Here is a 16,306-nt window from a genome sequence, read left to right as displayed (position 1 = left end):
GCCATATGAATATACGTGTAAATGTTAAACTGCAGACTGTCTAACGTGTACGAGGTTCTCCTGACTATTCCCCCATTGGCAGTTAATTGAAGTGACGGATCAGTCATATGGATTCCAGCATGTCTGATCCTTTTTGTTCTCTACTCTACCTATTAAGAACACATGCACGTTTGGCCACGTCTGTTGGGGAGGCGGTCTGGCAAAATAGAGGTCCGCCAACAGCCATCTACTGTTTATGGCCCGCCTAAGAGCCCATCTGATAACCGGACATGCGTTGGTCATCAGAGGCAACTTTGACGTCTTCAATAGCCTCTATAGTCTTGCCGTTATGGCCTTGCCTCCAGGGGTTCTGACAGACCGGTGTCGGTGGTTACCAATAGCCGAATACATTAATATAATGCATTGTCACAAACTTTATAAATGGGTTTTCATTGATCTCCGTTTTTTTCCCCCCCTTGGTATAGACTAAAATGCACGGCGTGGGGTTTGTGAAGATTCATGCTCCCTGGAATGTTCTCTGCAGAGAAGCTGAGTTTATGAAACTTAAGATGCCAACGAAGAAGGTATGTGCTCACATCGGGGATTGCTACTCGTTAATTACCCCGGACATTGTTTATATATAGTGACTTACATATAGGTCGCTGCTTCATTGACGCCAATGATTTGTAAGAAACGTTATGATGTTTTATATTTCTCCCATGAAAAGGATTAAGCGTTCCCATCGCCCGTGGACAAACCACGTGCCGCTAGATTTCTGACCTAGCAGCCTATGTATGTATTACTGTAAGAACTGACGAGAGGTAGGCATCTTACGTAGATTGCTTTCCCATGCCCATGCTTGGCGTCGGCACCGGGCAAAACACTGGTGGGGCTAGGATATAGTCTCACATCGGAGTAGGTTTTTCACAATGTATCCAGCCTAGGCAGTCTGTGTGTCCGAAACGCGTAAGCATTGTTTGGACTGCTTCTTGTACGGTTATGGATTTATGTCTGAACAAAGCTCCAATTTTAGGATCCGCACGACGCTGGACACGCAAACGGAGATCTTAAATAGTGAGGAGCTGGAACTTGAAGTATAAGCGTGTAGGGACAAATATCAATTTAAATTGGTTGTATGGGCTACAGATATTAATGGTCTATCTTCAGGATAGGTCATCAATATCAGATCAGGGGGCACGCCATATCCTCATGATCAGCTGCTTCTGGCTGCCACGGTATCGGGGATTAACAGTATATGGATCGGAAGCAGAATGCTCCACGTACTGTGTAGTCACCATGCTGGGGTATTGCAGCTAAACTCCCATTCAAGTGAACGGGAGCGGAGTTTCGATATGCCAGCACAGGAATCGGAGTGTACAGAGGCCTTCTGCTTCCGCTCCATACAGTGTTCGCTTCCAGCGCTGCCGCAGTCCGAAATAGTTGACCGGTAGGGGTGCTGGATGTAGGACTCCCACCGATCTCATATTGATGACTTATCCTAAGGATAGATCATCAATATCTGTAGCCCGCACAACCCTACCTAGGAGGATATGACGGTGAAGGTCGCGCCCCGCACAACCCTACCTATTTGGGCATATTCACACACTGCAGATTTGTTGCAGAAACTGAAAATCGGATTCACATTGATTTCTGCAAGTTCAGTGAATGGGACAGTTGCAGAAATTTCTGCAACAAATCTGCAGAGTGTGAACATGCCCAAAGAGGTATGGGGGGGGGGGGGGGGGACCCTAGCAAGCTAGCAAGCCATTGGCTGCTACAAAGAGCAGTTGCAGGGCTGGCGATGTATGTGTGCTGCATCTTCTGTTACAAGCATCCTTGGCAATTTCTCAAGTTCCCATAGAGCAGGGATCAGCAACCTCCGGCACTCCAGCTGCTGTGAAACTACAACTCCCAGCATGAAAACGTGCTCGGCTGTTATTCTAACTCCCATAGAAGTGTGTGAAGCATTCTGGGAGTTGTAGTTTCTGAATAGAAGGAGTGCCGGAGGTTGCTGATCCCTGCCATAGAGAATAACTGAGAGCCCAGCCCCCCCAACCTATTCGTCTTCTTTAGCATCTGCTTCTCTTAGGTGTGCCTGACTGTACAGCAGGCCTGGGGTCTGGGGACCCCGATAGACCCTCATCTACCAAACATTTTTCTTATACTCCTCCCCTGCACAGGATACCACCACTGTACTCCATACACTGTATGAATTGTGGAGGGTCTCCCGGGCAGGTTCCTATTTTACAAGCAATAGAGAGAAAGCAGCAGCTATGAAATTGCCACTGCTACGAAAACTTTCAGGTTTAAATTATTGACTTTTTATTACATTACTGCTCTGTAGATCTTAGAAGTGGAATAGTAAATTGGAGATGTCTTGACTTGATCGTGAAGGTACCAATTACGACAGTCTACTATTAGAAACCTATAAAGTGACGTGTTCAGTCTTCATTAAGCAGCAATCTGGCAAGGTATGAAAGGCCTCATTCCTGCCCTGTGTTTCCTCTAATGGAGTGTCAGCTAGATCCAAACTTCAGAACACTTGCCTTATTATTACAAGGTCCAGGTAGGGCTGGCGGTATGTGCTGGTTTTTTCCCTCAAGGGAAGGTTTGCTGCATGCTCCAGCCTTCCAGAGGAGCTCACAGTCTGTAGACCATGATCCTGTGTGGGGTTGGAGGCACGACAACTGCTCCGACCACATAATGTCCCAGAATCCCAGGGCGTTACTCATAGTAATTCTTTCTGCAGAACTGGAAAGTCATCATGAGTCATCCTATTTCTAAAGGTCTGCAGGCTACATCTAGTAATTTTACCTACCGGCCATAGACGTGGTAGTCTTTTTTATTTTTCTTTGAGAGTAGAAAAGAAGTTTGCAACAAAAAAAAGACCACATTTGTCTGGGCCACAATACCAGTCATGGACAAGAGTGGCACTTTTTTGAGGGATCCTTTCATCAGGCAACCTATTATGGTCCAAAGGTTTTGTATGTTTGAAGATTAAAGGCAGCCATAAAGACAGATGGTTATCCCACAATAACTTCAAGTCTGTGAAATGTACGTGATTTATCTTTGAGTCAAGGTAGACTATCTGCTGACATCACCACCTGTCTTCTGGGGGAAGCATTATAAAGTTATATATTGTCTATCGGTTCTCACCCCCCAACTAGGGTGAAAATCCACCCCGAAAACTGGACGGTCTTTTTTGTGAGTTTGCAACTTCCAGTGTGACTATAGCCCAGACTAATGGATGGTCTTCAATAAGTCCATGTCCTCCAAAAACTCATGCTTCCCTAGCTGCTGTTTTTGTAGTTGTCTCCATTTTGCGCAGACTGATTGTACGTTGCATTATTTATTCCAGGTCTATCACTTAAATCAGAACCAGGGCCTGATGCACAAACTCAACTCCGTCTTACAGAAAATAACTGAACCAATACGGCCCAAGGTTGCTGGTCACCGACCACAGACAGTCAAACATCTCTCTTACCCTTTTTCCAGGGAAAAACACTATATGTAAGTATATGGAATCCAGTCTACGGTCTCGTCTAGCCAGGTCTCCTCCAGTGTCTTTATAATCTAATATATAAAGCTAAGTGTATGTATGTGTGTGTGTGTGTATGTATGTATGTATGTATGTCCGCTAATGGAATCTGCACCGTCGCATTTACAATCGCAAAATTTGGCACACGGGTACATCAGGTGTCCGGGAAGGTTTTAGACTGGGTCTCGGCTCTCTAGCATGTACAGTTCCTGAGATATTCCCAAAAATGCAAAAATGGCCAATCACATGACCTACATTAGCCAATAGAAGCCTGCAGGTCTTTCTCTTCATATCCCAACTGCCATACACACGGTCACATGTCCCTTATCAGCCAATAGAAGCTCGCAGGCCCTCCACATACACAGTTTTACACCATGTTTCCATAACAACCCAGCCATTTTTCTCCACTGCTGTAGGTCAGCTTTAAAGGGGCAGGGCGCTGTGGATGACACGGTTAAGGGAGCGGAGTGCTGTGGAGGTCACAGTTAAGGGGACGGTCCGCTATGGAGGTCAGTGTTAAGGGCATATTGCTGTAGAGGCCACTGTTGAGGGGGCGGGGTGTTGTGGCAATTACTGTTAAGGAGGTACTGTGGGGGTCACTAAAAAAGGGGCGGCCGCTGTTTAGGTCACTGTTAAGGCGGTGGGATGCTGTGGAGATCACTGTTAAAGGGGCGGGCGCTGTTAAGGTCTTTGTTAAGGGGACAAGGAGCAGTGGAGGTCACAGTTAAGGGGACGGTCTGCTATGGAGGTTAGTGTTAAGGGGTGGGGTGCTGTCGAGGTCACTGTTAATTGGGCGGGGTGTTGTGGAGGTGACATTTTAAGGGAACAGAGCTCTGTGGAGGTCACTGTTAAGGGGGCGAGTTATTGTGGAAATCACTGTTAACGAGACTGAGTACTGTGGAGGTCACAAATAGAGATGAGCGAATTTCATATTTTGAAATTCGTTCACGCTTCATTTACAGGTAAAAGGTGAATTGCGTTATGGATTCCGTTACCACGGACCGTAATGCAATTCTATGACGGAATGCATAATGGAATGCCTTTTAGAGGCTTTCCGTTGTTCATTCCGTCATAATAGAAGTCTATGGGCTGCAAAATGGATCCGTCCCGTTTCCATTGTATAGGGGAGTCCTCTCCTGCATAACGGAAACGGGACGGATCCGTTTTGCAGCCCACAGACTTTTATTATGATGGAATGAGTAACGGAAAGCCTCTAAAGGCATTGCATTATGCATTCCGTCATAGATATGCGTTATGGTCCGTGGTAACAGAATCCATAATGCAATTCACTTTTTACCAGTAAACGAAGCGTGAACGAATTTCATAACCTGAAATTCGCTCATCTCTAGTCACAAATAAAGGGCCGGCTGCTGTGGAGGTCATTGTTAAGGGGGCGGGGGACTGTGGAGGTCACTGTTAAGGAGACTGGGTACTGTGGAGGTCACTAATAAAGGGGCGGCCGCTGGGGAGGGCGATGTGGATGTTACTGTTAAGGGGGAAGGCTGCTGTGGAGGCCACTATTAAAGGGACAGCGGGGTATTGTGAGGTCACTGTTAAGGGAGCGGGGTACAGTGGAGGTGACTGTTAAGGGAGCGGGGTACAGTGGAGGTCACTGTTAAGGGAGCGGAGTACTGTGGCAGTCACTGTTAAAGGGGCAGTCGCTGTGGAGGTCTCTGTTAAGGGGGCTGGGAATGGTGGAGGTCACAGTTAAAGGGACTGTAACCTATGGTCAGTGTTAAGGGGCGGGTGCTGTAGAAGTGCCGTACGCAGCCCTGCAGGGTATTGCGATAGTGAGGTCACGGTTACTTAGGGAAACGAGGGTTGCTCTTGGTTACTCACAGTTTATAGGATGACCCTGGGCAGGCATACAGCAGTGATGGAGAGGCTGGCACAGTAGTCCTCTGGGGCACTCTCTGTATATAGGGACCAGGCCGGTGGTAGGTGAGGTGCCCTGGGTGTTGCAGGTTGTAATGTGCCGGTGGCAAGATCCCTTTAAGATTCGTGACCCCAGTGCCTGTAACGGTGGCACACCGTGGATTTATAGTATTAAGAATTGAGGAACACAGTTTGCAGTGAACCAAAACTTTCTTTACTGGAACACTTAACTATTTACAGTTCTTTTAGGTTCAGTTCCATATGACAGTAGCAAATCACAAGCAGGCTTTTATAAATGGCAGGCACAATGTTCTTGCAAGATACTCAGAGGGTTAAACACACTCACAGATCAGGCTGCACCTTTTCCTCAGAAATCCTGTGCACTATTCCTCAGAACTCCTGTCTGTCTTGATCCCAAGGCCCGTATTCCCTATTGGTGGCTTTATCCTTGGTAAAGAAACTTCCTCTAGTATACATCTCCTTGCATTAGACTAGATCCTTCTGCCCTTCAGCTCTCTTGTCTGGCTGGAAACACTTCTGCTATGTGCTGTACTTTGTAGGAACTGCAGGTTTCTCAGGAGGTAACTCTTCCCCTGGTGATAACTAGAAGCCTGGGCTGTCTAGCTGCATGTCAGAAGCTCACTTCAGCTGCTGCCTAGCTAAAGTCCACACTCCCTTTTGACTCTACACACCTTTCCCTGAACAGGACCTGACTATTTATATTAGGGGTTCCCTAGCTCCCTCTACTGTCTTGGAGGAGGAATTACACCCTAACAGGCCTGATACTCAGATAAACAGGGAAATATTCACATAAAAGCATAGCAATACACATTAAAATGTGAGGTAAAATACACTGCCACTGTTCGACAGGAGATGGAGTAACAACGTGGCCCAATTGACCCTGGTGTAGTGCCCACATTTACCTAGTGGGACACTACAGAAGTCACTGTTAAGGTGGCGAGCCCCTGTTGAGGTGCTGTGGAGATCCCATTTTAGGGAGGTTTTTGTGGGGCACTGTGGGGGGTTCAGTGTTAAGGGGTGGGGGGCTGTGGAGGTCACTGTTAAGGGGCGGGGTACTGTAGATGTCACTGTTATAGGGGATACTGTCTATCTTTTATACACGACAACACACAAACATTAAATGAAATAGATCAAATATACCCGTGCGAAGCCGGGTCCTTCTGCTAGTAACTAATAAACCTATAGACAAGTGTGATTGTTCATATGTAACTGGAGCATGGCCGCTGAAGTTGGTGGGACACTGCTTTTCCCTGTTGACATTGAGGGGGTAACGGATTTAGTACCCCCCCCCCCCCCCCCCCAATAAAAATATGATCATGGTGGAATTGGCTAGTTGAAAAACAATAGGCCGCTTCAAGTCAGAAAACCTCTTTAAGTCTCCGGTACCCTGATCACCATAGACTATAATGGGATCCGGACGCATTCCGGCAAAATGACGGCTTTCATCTGGACAAGAATTGTTGCATGTGATGTTTGTCAGTCCAAAAACCTGCACTCATGCCGGAAAGAGACTGGATCCCTTCTATATCCCATTATAGCCTGTGGGTTCCGGCAGCGAATGGCAGTATCTGGCAATTCTAGATCTGGTGAACTTTGGCAGGCTACTGGAGATGTGAACAAAGCCTAACAAGATGGTTGAAACCTGACCAGGGTAAACAAGTCTATGAAATCCCACGGAAGAGCTTTGTATTGTTTCTGTGGGCTTCTGATCTGTGCTTCCTCTCAAGGAAGATTACCAATCTTTGGCCATATCTGATGGATCACAGACCTATTCAAGTCAAAGGGTCCCGCATCCGCACAGAGTGCACACGGCCAGTGCCCATATATTGCCGACCGGCCGTTTACGGTCTGCAATATGGGCATGGGGCCTTTACGTTTGTCTTCATGAGGCCTAAGGATGCAGTGGATGAGTACAGTGGTCACCAAGATCTCTGCTTGGGGGCTACTTTCATACGAGGTGTAAGTAAAGGCTATTGTCATGGTCTGGTGGTAGTGGACCGTGACACTTGTGCCGTACATGCTTGTTGCCGGTGGCAACGTATTTTTTTAGCATGTGTGGTCAATTACCCTTTTAGTCTGGTGTTCCTTCCCATTTTGATGTGTACAGGGTGAGCTGGGTGTGGCCTCATGGCTCTTCTTATGTTGGAGTTGTGAGCGAGACAGAGGTCAGTTGTTTGTCTGCCTTTATAGGAGAAGGAGCTTTGCTCCTCTCTGGATGTTTCACCTGTCCGTGAGGGCCTCCTTGTGGAACATCAAGGTCTTTAGATTGTCATCCCTTATGTATCTTTCTTATGTTGATATTTGGTGTGGGTTTATGTTCAAGCCTAGCTGCTTCCCTGTTTTTCTACGCTATACGGTGGGGAGTTTTCCCCCACACCCCACCATGACAGTATGTCCAATAAGGTGGCCCTCAAACTGGACAGATGGTAACGTCCAGGATGGCAGCATAACTCCAGCTCCACAAGAAGCTGAAGTCCCACTAACCTCAAATCGCAAGTACTATAAGAGCCCACACCCAGCTCCACCTTGCTCACACTTTAACCCTATACCCATCAGAATGGGGAGGGACAGCAACCTTAAAGGGGAAGTGTGTAAACATGCTAAAAAACTACACGTTGCCACCGGCATCAAGCATGAAGTGTCACGGTCCACTACCACCAGACCATGACACAGCCGACATACCTCTGGGGGCAATAATATTGCATTTTACTCATTTAAAATCTTTTTTTCAGTAGGTCTTTATAAAATATTTTCAACAGGTTTTCCAGTACAGCTTTAAGTTTCTGTATATTTGCAGACTAGTAGGCTCTCCTTTACAGTGAATCCTAACAGCTGGATCTGTAGCCCTTTATCTCTGAACTCATGATGGCTCATAAACACTCAAAATGTATCAGTTTGAAAAGAATTGAGCTTAAACAATTGTATATGAGCTGTCAGGAGTTCAGAGATGAGTGCTACACATCCAGCTGTCAGATCTGCTGGCTGACAATGTCTGGGCGCTGGAACCCCCACGATCAGTAGGACAGACTCTTGAGCCCCGTAGCACAACCATAGTTGAGAGAACTTTCAATGAAGTGATGATGGATCATGTGCAGACTAATTGCAGTGCTGCTCCATTCAAAGTCCATGCATCTAACGGAGGCAAGCAAAGACAGCTTTCGGTTGTCATTCAAAGCTCTCCTAACTAAGGTTGCTTAGTGAAGAGGAATAGGGGGGGCTTGAGATCTCTTTTCCAATGATTGGTGGGAGTCCCTGCAATCAGATATTTATCACCGATCCTGTGGATAAGCGAAAAGTCAATTGTGGGACAAACTTTTCTGTGTATCCTATCTATTCTATATCAAACCTTCCAATAATCACTGCACTGACTAAGGCCTCATGCACACGACCGTTGTTGTGTTCTGTGTCCGTTGTTCCGTTTTCCGTGTTTTTCTGCGGACCCATTGACTTTCAATGTGTCCGTTGAAAACTCTGAATGTGCACCGTTTGTTATCCGCGTCCGTGATCCGTGTTTTCAGTCCGTCAAAAAAATAGGACCTGTCCTATTTTTTTCACGGACAAAGGTTCGCGGACCCATTCAAGTCAATGGGTCCGTGAAAAAACACGGAGGCAAACAAGATTGTCATCCGCGTCCATGATCCGTGTCCGTTTTTTTCCTATCATTTTCAAGGCAAACTTGACTTAGATTTTTTTTTCACTTTTCATGTCTGGTGATCCTCCAAAAATCAAGGAAGACACACGGAAACAAAAAAACAGAAATGGATCACGGAACAACGGAACCCCGTTTTGCGTCGTGTGCATGAGGCCTTAATGTGATTTTCCCCGATTAGGAAAAAATTTCCATTTTCTTCCAAAAAAAAACCAGAACTACACCTGTCCCACATGGCAGCTCATTCATGCTCATTTCAACTGAGCCACAACTTAAACACACTGGACAAGTGTGGCACAATTTTTGGAAGAAATCGGCCATGTTTTCCGAATTCTGGCCAACCTGCTTAAAAGTTTTAAATCTCCAACCCTTCTCCAGTCCTTCTAACAATGCAACTCTTTATGGTTCTCCAGGTTCGATATGTCAGACAAAGAGTCGTTCTTCGACAGCAAAACAAGAAGCTCAATTGTAAGTGTAACACACCAGTTGTCCCTTGCCGAACGAGTGTTAATTTCCCTCCAATTAGATTTTCTCACCTTCTACGAGCCCTTCGCATCTTCATGCTCAATGTAACACTGAGCTTGCCTGTGGTTTAGGTGCACATTGCCCAAGAGAAGTTATGTTACCTTGAACAGCTGCAGTTCACCCATAGTTGTGTAGGGTTCTTTTGGCTTCTCTGGATCTTGAAGACCAAGGAGCCTAAGGCCATTTTAGTCTGTGTTCCACATCAGTATTTATAAGTCAAAACCAGAAGTAGAACCTACATAAAGGAAAAGTATGGAAAGCTGATGAAAAATACTGATGGGCAGCAGTACAGAAGACCAGGCACATAATCGAGACCAAAGATGTTCTGAAATGTGGACCTTGACTCCATCCAAGAGCAGAATATTTGATTCAATGTTCTATGTCCTCTGGTTTAAGAAATTAGATGGCCGGAAGGAGAGATGGTCATATGTCACATGTTGAAAGGATTTTAAAAGGGCACACTAGTGCAATAAATGGCATATAATAGTTGGGGGTTGAAACTTCATGTTAATGTGGTTGTCCGAGTTCAGAGCTGAACCCGGACATATTCCTATTTTCACCCAGGCGGCCCACCTGATATGAGCATTTCATGCTCCGATGCTCTCCTTTGTCCTGCGCAATTCAGGAAAGGCTTTTTCTGGACATTCGGTGACTTATCGAGCTCTCCATGCGTAAAGCTAGGCGGAGGCTTCTGCCTAGCAGTGAGTCCGGTGACGTCACCGGCACTAATGGGCAGGCTTTAGCACTACCCTAACCTGTAAAACAGCTAGGGCAGCACTAAAACCCGCTCCTCCGTGCCGGTGACGTCACCGGGCTCACTGCTAGGTGGAAGCCACCCATCTAATGGTGGATGTTCTGTACGATCTATGGGAGGTGTCCCTACTTTCCCATAAAGCGAAATTTATGTGCGAAAGGAGGATTATGCATGTGAATTTTATAATGCATGATCCTGTCAGTGGCTTTCTCCCCTCTCCTCATTAAGGAAACATGCATGCTTGGATAAGCTTGCATGTGTATGGGGGGGATGTTTGGAGGTTTAGAGGTCAGCTGAACAACCATTTGGCCGATAGCTTAAATGCTATCTTGTTCTTACAGGTGTATGAAATCTTGAAAAGGACAACCTGTACCAAAGCCAAATACAGCATGGGTGAGTGCAACATTTTCTTAATTTTTTCTAGTTCTTGCATCTGTAACTGCATGTAATCAAAAATTTGTATAACCATAAATGTATCTGTATAGCGCCATTTCTCCGTCTTAGTAATATTGCTGAGGTGGACGCACATGCTCAGTTCCATCCTTCAACTGCCACCAGCCATATCTACTATTAGAAGCTGCGACAGTTACTGGGAGAGAACTGCAGCAGAAGGACATGCCCCTGAGCTGTGTGATAGGGAGAGAGCTGCAGCAGAAAGTACACACCCCTGAGCTTCCAGCTTCCAATAAATCTAGCAGAGCAATGAATGTGGAAACCTTTGGATCCATGTGCAGTACAAGGCTGGTTCTAGGTTTTTTAGAAAGAGATTGTCATGTACTATATGATGTCTGATTTTTTTTATTTTTATTAATCATTGGATAGCCCCTTTAACCATTTATTTAATTGCCTGTTTTAATCAATGAAGACCAAGCGTATTTGTATTAACACTTGTCAGAACGTAAGAACGGTATATAAACATGGAGTCATTCTATTGGGACTAGACCTTGGCTTGGAGTCAGCTCACCTCTGATGAACCTGCACAAGCAGACATAGGAGTTAAGTTAATTCCTCTCCCTTTATTATGGGAGTCTCCTGTAGGAGTGTTACAATACATTCAGCGCTGCACCGCTAGACTGGTGACCGAAACTGGTCCAGCCCCTGGGACCCATAGGAACACCCAAACCAAATGCCCACTTGCATAACATATTGTAAACCCCCTCCATGAAATAAGACACTACAGGGTCAATTTGTTCAAGAAGCATATCCTTGCTTAACATATAACGTTAATTATTCATTTTCCCCTTAATTTTTTAGCGACTATTGCATATGCCGAGCTACGGACAACAGTGGGCATTAGTGCTGAGCGAGTATGCTTGGCCGAACATCAGTTTAACATTGGTCTGTATAGACCAGTGGTTAAGACTCTTGCCTCTAATGCAAAAGGTTGTGAGTTCAAATCCCAGCAGATACATTTCAGAAATAGAGATTAAATTTATATATTTTAGATGTTTTTTAGTAATATATATATATAATTATTTTTTATAATTTTTTTTTTTGTAATTACACATTTATTTTGTGCCATACAATTTTTACATTTACAAAAAAAAATAAAAAAATATAAATTTAATTTCTATTTCTGAAACGTTTGTGCCGGGATTCAAACTCCCAAGCTTGTACATTAGAGGCAAGGACGCTAACCACTACACTATACAGCTACATTATAACCTGCACAGAAATATAAAATACGTTTTCTGCTGAATAGGAATACTACTATGAGGTCTTTCTGACATAGTTTAGCATTCAGCTTTATAGCTGAGTGGATAAGGTCCTTGCCTCTAATGTACAAGCTTGGGAGTTTGAATCCTGGCAGAAACTTTTCAGAAATTAGATTTAAAGAGGACCTTTCACCGATCCTGACATTGTGAACGAAGTATCATGACATATACAGCGGAGAACGGAGCGGCGCCCAGGGATAATAGTAAGTGCAGTGAGATCCCTGGGCGCCGCTCCGTTCTCCCGTTATGTCCTCCGGTATATTCGGGGACTTGGTTATAGTAGGCAGAGTCTGCCCTTGTTCTGCGGGCGTCTCCTTCTCCTAGGCTGTAGCGCTGGCCAATCGCAGCGCAGAGCTCACAGCCTGGGAGGTTTTTTTCTCCCAGGCTGTGAAATATGGAAACGGAAGGCCTGTGGAGTACGGAAGGCCTGCGGACCTTCCGTTTTTTTTTTTTTTTTGCGGATCCATTGAAATTAATGGTTCCGTATACGGAAGGCAAAAAACGGAACGGAAACGGGGAAAAAAACATTTGTGTGCAAGAGGCCTAACTGGGGAACAAACACAACACTTACCTGGTGACCAAACAACATCTCTTAGCAACCATCTGTGAAAAGCGCATTGCATCCGCACTTGCTTGCGGATGCGATGCGATTTTCACGCAGCTCCATTCACTTCTATGGGGCCAGCGTTGCGCGAAAATCGCAGAATATAGAACATGCTGCGATTTTTCACGCAACGCACAAGTAATGCGTAAAAACCAACACACATGTACACAGCCCCATTGAAATGAATAGGTCCAGATTCCGTGCGGGCGCAATGCGTTCGCATCACCCACTGCACCCGTGCGGAACACTCACCAGTGTGAAAGAGGCCCGAGTGTTCTGTTCGTTCCCCTGTTGATGTGAATTTTTTTTCTTGAACCGGAGAGGTCTACCTAATTTAATATGTTGAGATGACTATTTACAAAAAAAAAAGGATGCAAAAGTTGTTAAAAAAAATAAAAAATGTCTTAAACTGCAAAACCAGCGTTACAGACCATACAGCTACCACTAAAATGGAGAGGATGGAGCTGCTGTTGCAAGAAAGCTTAAAGCTTGAACGATTCCATTGGTCCTCCCTATTAGGGCTCATGCACGCGACCATTGTTGTTTTGCGGTCCGTTTTTCACGGATCCGTTGTTCCGTACCCGAGGTTTTTTTTCCTCTCTGATTTAAGTCCCCTTCCGTTCCGTTATTCCACAAAGCATATCCGTATGGTTTCCGTATGCGATCCGTTTTTTGTGGAACGGAAATAGTAACTTATTAATCACCAAACTCATGAGCAATATGGGCTGGGCATAGCATTTCTACAGTATGGATCCGCAAAATACGGATGACATACGGATGCGTTCCGTATTTTTTTTCTGACCCGTTGACTTGAATGGGGTCTCAGATCGTGATTTGCGGACAATAATAGGACATGCACTACTTTTTTGCGGAACAGAAATGCGGAAATGGAATGCACACGGAATGTGAATGCATACGATCCGAAAAAAGAAAGTGGAAAGAAAATACGTTCCTGTGCATGAACCCTTAGGCTATGTTCAGACGGTCAGTATTTGGCATCAGTATTTATAAGCCAAAGTCAGGAGTGGACCCTATAGAGAAAGTACAATAGGAAAATTAGTAATGGCTCTTCTGTGTCTTGGACCCACTCCTGGTTTTGGCTTACAATATGAAAAAACTACTGACTGTGTGAAGGTGGGCTTCGTTTAAACACATTTTCTGGGACTTCCTATATTGATGACCCATCCTCAGAATAGATTATCGATATTTGATCGGTGGGGGTCTGGCTCCTGCCCCCCCTGCTGATCAGCAGTTTGAAGAGGCCGCGGCGCTCCTGTGAGTGCTGCAGCCTCTTCCTAGGGCGGTGATGTCAAGTGGCCTAGCTGTAATACCAAGCACAGCCACTATACAGCGCTCTGCTTGGTGAGCTGGGAGGAGGCAGCAGCACTCATCGGAGGCCTCTTCAAGCAGCTGATTGACGGGTGTGCTCAGAGTCGAACCCCCACTAATCAGATATTAATGACCTATCCCGAGGATAGGCCATCAGTATCGAACCTCAGAAAACCTGTTTGGCCTGTAAAAGTGCCAAACGCTCGTTCATCGGGCAGTCACATTCTGTGATTAGACAGTCACAGAGTGTGGTTAGACGGGACACTCTACTGCTGTCAAATAATGATTCTGTATGGGGACGAGCAATGGCATTAGCAATCGCTCCACCCCATACCGTGGAGGAGATCACTGCATGTAATTGCAGCGGTCTCCTCTACTGACGAGCTGGGAGGCATATGGTTTACATGGCTTCTGGTCTTCCCTATACAATGACAATGCTATTCTTCTGAACAGTTGGCGCCTCACGCAATTTTTTATATATTTATCTAGTCTAGTACAGCCCTTTAACTCTTTCCCTGCCACCAGGCCATACACCCGAGGGCCTATTGTAATTGTAACACCTTGTAAAACTAGCCTGTAATCTACTGAAGGGGAAGCCTTTGGGGATTTGCATCCTCCTCTGCCGGGATGTATGATTTACAGCTTTCCGGTAACTAAAGGGAACCTCTCTGATAGAGTGCGTTTTGTAATTGTTAGTTGAGCAATTGCCTAGCCTGTCTGTGCAGGCACACCGAATGCTTTTGCCTCTTGTGTAACTCCCTATACCTTCTGACGTGCCTATGCTTTTCATGTGCTTGTAGCGTGCAGGGAAGGCGTCGGGCTCGCCACCCACACCCAAGATGTGTCACTTGACATTCTTCAATGTCTTGCTTTATTTTGGAGGCAAGCTAGCAGGAGCGATCACCCCAGAGATGGCCCGAGGAAATGTTTACTCTTGGCTCAGCTCCCTAGTCCCAGGCATTAATCCACGCATTGTGGAAGCCCTGCTCCTGTAATTAATCAGCGCGATACCATATAATAATCTTTTCATCTCCCCGTGAGCGAGAGGGGCAGGGATTAGACGTCTATTGTCAGTCACTTTTTCCAGCTCTCGAAGAACGCGGCGTCTGCTCAGTCTCCTTCAGGCGGGCGTAGTTACATCGTGCTCGCTCAATGCACTGCATTCATGGTGCTCACAGCGCCGCTTTCACGTCCCCGTCATGAAGGTCTCATTCATCACCTCCGCTTGCATGGCTGGGTTTGTGGCAATCTATATATATATATATATATATATATATATATAGATTCATCTAATCCGATTCGGTTGGTATATGACCTATATGAAGGAAAAGTTGCCGTATTCAGTCGCCCCTTCCTGATCACTGCTGCCATCGCGGGTACGGGGTGACAGACAGGGAATCCCCCCCCCCCCCTCCCCTTGATTTCTAGGACTAGAATATCCTAGAAATAACATTATCCTATATAATGAAAGGTTTGGTAACTTTGTAATATTCTGTTCGCTCACCGGTTTCAAGATCTCTGCTTGCTGTCTTGTGCAGAGATAAGGCTTGCAATTGAGGGATTTCCAACAGCTGTATCAATTTTAGAAAATCCTCTAATCTTTACATGTAAGGCTGCATTCACACAGCGTTTTTTGCCCTCTGTCTGCAGGACTTTGTCGGGACTGTACCCGAAAACTGCATTGAGACGTATACCCCGACAGGTGCATTGACTTTAGTGGGTCAAACAGAGCTTAAAGGATTTATCCTTGCACCTGTTTTTCCTTTTGCTTCCTACTTTTTCATCAGACAGAACAGTGGGGAAGACTCCTCTATATTGTCCTGCGAAAAAGCCGGTAATAAACCAAAAGCAGGTCAAACAGAGTAAGCTCCTTTTGGCCCAATAAAGTCAATGTACCTGTTGTGGGAAGCACGGTGGCTGAGTGGTTAGCACTGGTGTAGTGCAGAGGACCTGGGTTCAAATCCGACCAAGGACAACATCTGCATGGAGTTTGTATGTGATGGGGAACTTGGATTGTGAGCCCCACTGAGGACAGAGCGATGCTAATGTGTGTGAAGTGCTACGGAATATGTCAGCGCTATATAAGGGAGTATGATAAATAAATATATCCCGATGTAAAGCCCTGCGAAGGGATGGGATGCAATGTGAACACTGCAAAGTCTCTTGAGTGTTTGCTACAATGTATCAGCCTGAAGTATAAAGTATATACAATGTATCAGCCTGAAGTATAAACTGTTTTGGCTCGGAGGATTGTTTACATTGGATGTATCTGTAGCAAGTGCTCAGCTGCGAGCAGTATATTGGGTCTTTGCAGGTC

The 16,306-nt window shown here is 45.6% G+C and overlaps 1 protein-coding gene across 5 annotated transcripts in view; it reads left to right on the top strand.

Moving 5' to 3' along the window:
- ANO1 (anoctamin 1) overlaps positions 1–16,306 on the top strand; it is a 169,164-nt gene that overhangs the window by 102,503 nt on the left and 50,355 nt on the right. For all 5 annotated transcript variants that reach the window (XM_040409086.1, XM_040409085.1, XM_040409088.1 and 2 more), the window contains 4 exons: positions 465–563; positions 3,338–3,489; positions 9,476–9,530; positions 10,683–10,734. In XM_040409086.1, the coding sequence (XP_040265020.1) occupies positions 465–563; positions 3,338–3,489; positions 9,476–9,530; positions 10,683–10,734 (358 nt within the window). The remainder of the gene's footprint in view (positions 1–464; positions 564–3,337; positions 3,490–9,475; positions 9,531–10,682; positions 10,735–16,306) is intronic.

Source organism: Bufo bufo, chromosome 10, assembly GCF_905171765.1.
Source record: "Bufo bufo chromosome 10, aBufBuf1.1, whole genome shotgun sequence".
Lineage (NCBI taxonomy): Eukaryota > Metazoa > Chordata > Amphibia > Anura > Bufonidae > Bufo > Bufo bufo.
This window is presented reverse-complemented; position numbering and strand designations above follow the sequence as displayed.